This window comes from Pituophis catenifer, unplaced genomic scaffold (genome assembly GCF_029215685.1).
Source record: "Pituophis catenifer annectens isolate HBS135680 unplaced genomic scaffold, rPitCat1.0.hap2 SCAF_14, whole genome shotgun sequence".
Classification (NCBI taxonomy): Eukaryota; Metazoa; Chordata; class Lepidosauria; order Squamata; family Colubridae; genus Pituophis; species Pituophis catenifer.
Genome location: NW_027256894.1, coordinates 9,614,094 through 9,620,465, shown reverse-complemented (window position 1 = coordinate 9,620,465; position 6,372 = coordinate 9,614,094). Strand labels below are relative to the sequence as shown.

The following is a 6,372-nucleotide window of genomic DNA, read 5'->3' as shown; positions in this document are numbered from 1 at the left end:
CATTGACTTTGCTTGTCAGAAGGTCGCAAAAGGGAATCGCGTGACCCCCAGGGAGGCACTGCAACCGTCATAAATGTGGGTCAGCTGTCAAGCACCCGAATGTAAATCCCGCGACCGTGGGGAAGGATGCTGCAACGGTCCTAAGTGTGAAAAATGGTCGTTAAGTCCCTTTTTTTCAGTGCTTCAGTGCTTGTATCTTCGAATGGTCACTAAATGAACTGCTGTAAGTCAAGGACCACCTGTAGTTTGTCCTGACACGGACAGAGCCGAGGTTGAAAATTCCTCCAGCCGTATTGCTTCTGGCACCCTTCAAGTGCATGTATGATTTAGCATTAAGTGCTGCTGTAATTAAAGGAATCATAAATCTGCCCATTTGCTTCTGATAGACAGAATTTAGATGAACTTGATTTCAGCTTTACAGGAAGACAATTTATTGACCTCGTTGGGCATTTTTCTTTCTTTCTTTCTTTTTTTTTTTAGTGGCCTATTTGGCAGAAAGGAAAGAACAAGGATTAATCATTCAACACACACACAAAACACAACAGGCGATGGATCGGTTTTGGTTTTATTCTGGGAAGGTTGCAATTACAGAGAGCTGTGATGGCAGCCAAACTAAAAAGTAATTGGGCAACTTTTTCTTTAAAATTAGGAACGCAGAACCGGATGGAATAGGGACAGGGGGGATGAAACCTTATAGCTACTTCGGGTAATGATCAGTGATGAGATTCAGCCGGTTCGGGCCGGTAGTAAAAATTCTGGCTGGCCCGCCCGCTTGCCCTGCCACGCCACGCCCAGTCACTCCTCATCTTGCCCGCCGTTGCTAGCCTGCCTTCGCCCGCCATAATGATGCATTTGGTGATTCGATGACCCAGGCTGGAGTGGTAGAACAGCAATCTGAACCCTCATATTTCCACTCCAAAAGGAGAGCAAGAACTGTGGATTAAGGGAAAAAAAAAAAAAAAAACGATGCAAGGGGTGTCTAAGGCACCGACTCTGCTAAAAAACAAAACAAAACGAAAGGATGAAAATGAGGAGGATTATACAAGATGTTGTTTCGTATTTCAGAAACCCCCAACCTGAGAACCTTTCCAGATATGAGAAATTTTGCTCTTCCAGTCCCTTCACTTTGGAGGGAAACCTGGATTGGGGAAGTTTGCCTAATTCCTTTGATATTTGCCCAGAACTTGCCCACTTCTAGGAAAGCAGAAAATTACAAAGGGTGAATCAGCCATGTTTCACGCTTTTATGATTTTCCTGTCTTTAGAAATATTGATGACCTCTGAAGAGACTTATGATCAAATTCCTAAAACAGTCCTTGGGAGTAGCTAGAACAGGAACTTGACTCGTAACCGTCGGAGATGGTTGAATTTTGAATGGTACCTATTTCAAAGTGCAGGCAGATACTTGTATTTTTACTGTACTTTAGAAGACTCAGGTGAAAGGATTCGCGTTTCCCTTTAGCCATTGTGTTTAGATACTGCTTTACGTGGCGCAGGTATGCTCTGTCTCAAAAGACTTTGTAGCTGTACTGTTCAGAATTCTACCAACCAATTGTTCCTAATATGCGCTTTTTAACTTGAATTTCATGGAACTGAAGTTCTTTAAGACCGCTTGAAAAGGTGAAAGCATAAAAGTAATGGGGTATTTCTTTCTGGCATCAAAAACACGTGTGTTCTCTCATTAACCTTTGCCATGCAGCTGATACTGTTGCTAATCTTCTCCACCATGCCAGATTAAAAAAAAAAAGAACTTTTCAAAACACGAGCTATTAACAAACGAAGAATTCAACAGGTCAAACTTGCGAGTGACTGCCGCTGATAAGGATGCGAACAACAAATGTTTTGAAAAAAATATTTGAAAACCATTTCGGAGTCGAGCTCCTCCTGCTTTCCCTCCCCCAAAGTGTTAAATGGCCGATTTCTGAGCTGTTTAAGTACAAAGATTCTAAGAAGCAATTCCCAGAGCAGAAATAATGTTTGCAAGTTATTGAGCATAACTTAAAAATGCCACCATAATAATGTAGGAAAAATGAGTTTGTTTCAACCCTTTTTGTGGCTTCTCTGATTTTAGATGGGAAAAATAGAAGTTATTGAAACAGCAGCTCCAAAGAGCCCACAGTACAAAATTTCTACAATGCAGTGCTCTCCTGCTATGTTGGACTACAGCTCCCACCATGCACAGCCCCCAAAAGCCAATGAGTCTGACCGGAAGGTGATGGGAATTCAACATGCACGGAGACCCCTAGGCTCACAATAAAATATTAATAATACTGTATTCACAAAACTGCTAATATTTTAAATATGGAGATGAGGGCAAAGACAACTTGTAACTAATTCTAAGCCTACTGGCATTTAAAAAAAACCTCATTAAGTTCTGCAATATCAAAGGTGAAAAAATGTTTTATAAAGAGTGGCCGAAAAAAAGGGGGGGGGGAAATCTACTTTTTGTGGCTGCCAATGCTGCTTTCTTCAGGACTTCAACCACCTATGAAAAACAACTGAAAACCTTATCTTTACCCTACCAAACGGCATCAAATTAGGTTCAAAACAAAAGTTTTTCTGCAAGTACATCTTTAAGTCACTATCAAAACATCAGATTGGGGGGGAGGGGGAGAAAATGCATTAGGCCCTTAATAGAAAGTAGGGGAAAAAAACCTCGCTAGCATGAATAAATGGTTACCTGAAACGGTTGGTTCTCAAGAGAGCAGTAACAGGAAACCAAGCAGGGAAATAATTGAAAAAAGTTACAAGGGCTGCAAAGGTATCATTAAAAAAAAAAAAAAACCTAACTGATATTGCCCATGCAGCCCAAGTGGAGTATTAAAATGCAACTTGAGTCACATGTACAAGTTTTGAAAGGGTCCCCGGAAGGGTCTCCGCTCTCGCGTTTGCTTGCTCGGTCTTCTGCCTGGGGAGGAACAGGAAGGTGTTAAAATATTTTCTAAAGCTGGACAATCGCGAATGCTTTTACACGAGAGTTTCTGCCTTTTGTCCAGATTTGATAGGAGCGAGGAGGGCCTGAAGTGGATCTTCGTGTTCCCAGCCGGGACATGCCCTCCCGTTGCTTTGGCACATACACTCACATATTCCAGTCCGATCAGGAGCCACAGTCTAATGCTGCTGCTTTGAAGCTGGCACCGCTCCTGAATAGCTTTAAGTGTTTTATCAGCTCAATAGGTCAAAGGTCTGCAGACATTGGGTGGAGCAGCAATATGCCACAAAACTGACCCTTGTTCTCCTGGAACACAAAGAAACACACGAATAAAAAAAGAGAGCAAGATGACTAGAAGTTAGGCAGGATAGAAAGGAAAAGTCTTTTAATAAAGGGTGATTAAAAGTTAGAATAAGTGATAGGAATAAGAGAAGGGGGAGTACTACACTGGTTATTGGATGGATTATTGGATGGATAGATGGATGATTAGATGGATGGGTGGGTGGGTGGGTGGATGGATGGATGTTTTGGAGAAAGTACCCTGTTTCCCCTAAAAAAAAGACATCCCCTGGTAATAAGCATAATTGGGCTTTTGAGCGCATGCACTAAAATAAGCCCCCCCTCCCCTGAAAACTAGTAGAATTAATCATAGTTATTACATTCGATCAACTTCTATATTTCTAATAATGACACACATTTATATTAAGTTGCAATCTGTCATTGTTCAATTATTCCATATTTTCTCTTGTTATTACTTTTATTTTATTATATAAAAGTGTATAGCTACCGTGTTTCCCTGAAAATAAGACCCTGTCTTATATTTTTTTTTGAACCGCAAAATAAGAACTTGGCCTTATTTTCGGGGAGGTCTTATTATTTTGGGGCACGTGGGCTTATTTTACTTCTATTAGAATGTATGACACCCAGATTTGATATATTTGTAAAAAATAAAAAAACAGCTCTAAGAAACAAGATACAACTTTTATGGATGGTTAAAAAAGCAAAGGAATCGGGAGCGAGGATTGAGTCCGGTGGTGAAATCCAAATTTTTTACTACCGGTTCTGTTTGGTTTGGTGGGCGTGGCAGGGGAAGGATACTGCAAAATCTCCATTCCCACCCCACTCCTGGAGGAAGGATACTGCAAAATCTCCATTCCCACCCTACTCTGCGGCCAGCCAGAGGTGGTATTTGCAGTTCTTCTAACTACTCAAAATTTCCACTACCGGTTCTCCAGAACCTGTCAGAACCTGCTGGATTTCACCCCTGATTGAGTCCCGGTAAACTAAGTACATATAATATTTGAGCTTGCAAAAATAGGTTTTCTTCCTCTGTCAACATACCAAAAGGTCCAGCTAATTATTAGTGCAGATTTGAACCTAGCAAGAAAACACTGGAAGATTTCCCTAATTTCTTAATGGAAGAACATTAAAAAAAAACCCTGTACAATGCTCCCTCAAACCTTCCATATTTGCTACTAAATAATCTACACTCTATGTTGTGCCTTCTTCCATGTGGTGATAGAAAAGGGAACATGGATTTTTATGCAAAGATGTTTGCTTAAATAGGGAAAAAAAGAGAAAGATTTGAACTGTTTTAACAAGTAATCTAAAAATATATTCACATCAGTAAAGGCAACATCATTGGTAGCTTACAAAGAAAAAAATGGAATTACCGAATTAAAAATAATCAGCAATTAAAATCCTATTTATATAGTCATTTATTGGCATATTGAAAGGCCAACAATCACAGCGCCCAAAACAGAATCTTAAGAATACAACCACGCTGAAAAGAAAGTTACACAACTATTTGCATACCAAATAATGTTAAATGCTTGGGCAAACATTGCTTGCACCAGTGCCAAAAGGCAAATATCTAAAGAGGCATTCCTTTTACCTTAGTTCTTCCCTGCCTTTGACTCATAAACTCAAGTTCTGCTTTAATGGGAAGCTCACTCTGTCTGGAATTATTGGAAAATATTGTACACTCCAGATAGGGAACCAAGGGGCTCTGGGTGCTTTTTGATTCAAAGTGTTATCTCTCCAAGGAGCACAATCAGAATAAGTTTTACCATCCAATCCTATGTGTGGAAGTGGGAGTCCACATTCTATTTCACAAAGTACCGTATTTTTCAGACTATAAGATGCACCCGTGTATAAGACGCACGAAGATTTTGAAGAGGTAAGCAAGAAAAAAAAAAGTTTTTGCCCCCAGGAGTACTCTGCAAACCTTCTGCGCGTCCCATTTTTTGCAAAAACGGGATGCACGGGGCAAGGCTTCAGGAGGCCAAAAATGGCTGTATTCGGTGTATAAGACGCACCAACATTTCCACCCTCTTTTGGGGGGGGGAAGTGCGTCTTATACTCTGAAAAGTACAATAATACGTAATAAATAAGGTATGTTCCCTGTAGCTTATTCAGGATTTAGGGGAAGAAGTTAAATAAAAGCCTTTGGTGATCTGGACAGGAATTTACAAGGCAAATATCAAGCACACAAGAGAAGGGATATGCATTTGTATATGTGTTCAGGTCAATTAACATTGGAGAAGGCCTTGGAGTTAACCTATGCTGATCGAGGGGCTGATTACTGGTGGAGAGACGCTGGAGTCTTTTTGTTCTCTTTTGGACTGGCTGAATTGTCTCTTTTGCATAGTCTATAGATCCTTTGGAACTACTATGTGTTTCAAGAGCCATGCTTTCCTGAGGAGATAGCTGAGGCAGGTCCTTACACCAAGTCTGATCACCGAAAAACAACAGGGACTGCAGCTTTCAGTTTCCCAAAATATCAACCTTCTTTGAGAAGGTTGGGAAATTGAAGGGGGGTGGGGGAAGAAGGGAGCGAATGCAGTGTATTCAAAGATCTAGGCTGGCTGGGGAATGCTGGGGAGTAGAAGACCACAAGTCTCCAAGTTTCCAAGTTTCGGAGAGCCCTGCTCTAGAAATCTGGATGCTAAGTTTTGCATGCTTTCTTTCTCCTTCCTGCTTTGCTTTCTGGTCCTCTCCCGATTCTGTAGGAAGGAAGGACCTTTCTCGTAGCTCAGTTTTCTGCTACTTCAGCTTTCCAGGCAAAGAAAAATACAATTGGATATTCAACGTGAAATGCTGCCATTTGGAATGTAAGCAGCATTTGATGGAAGTCACTTCCTAGGGCAGTGATGGCTAACCTTTTTGCTGTCGCGTGCCAAAAGCGAGGGGGGGGGAGCGGGGGATTGCATGTGGGCATGCTCACGCCCACAATTCAATGCGCCCCGCCCCCCCACGCATATGTGCATGACCCCCCTGTGCTTTCCCCGCTTTTGGCATGTGATGGCACGGTGGGCCAGGTAGGTCCGTTTTTTGCCCTCTCCAGGCTCCAGAGGCTTTCTTGGAGCCCGGGGAGGCTGAAAACGGCCTTCCCCACCCCCCCCAGAGGCCCTCCAGAGGCTGGAAACAGCCCATTTCCCA

General features: G+C 41.9%; 1 protein-coding gene across 4 annotated transcripts in view; it reads right to left on the bottom strand.

The window, feature by feature from the left end:
• Nucleotides 1–548: 548 nt before the first annotated feature.
• LRRC28 (leucine rich repeat containing 28) overlaps nt 549–6,372 on the bottom strand; it is a 50,733-nt gene continuing 44,909 nt past the window's right edge. For 2 of the 4 annotated variants that reach the window (XM_070953625.1, XM_070953626.1), the window contains one exon: nt 549–3,237. In XM_070953625.1, the coding sequence (XP_070809726.1) occupies nt 3,165–3,237 (73 nt within the window). In that variant the 3' untranslated portion in view covers nt 549–3,164. The remainder of the gene's footprint in view (nt 3,238–6,372) is intronic. The other 2 variants (XR_011601042.1, XR_011601041.1) reach the window with 2 other exon arrangements.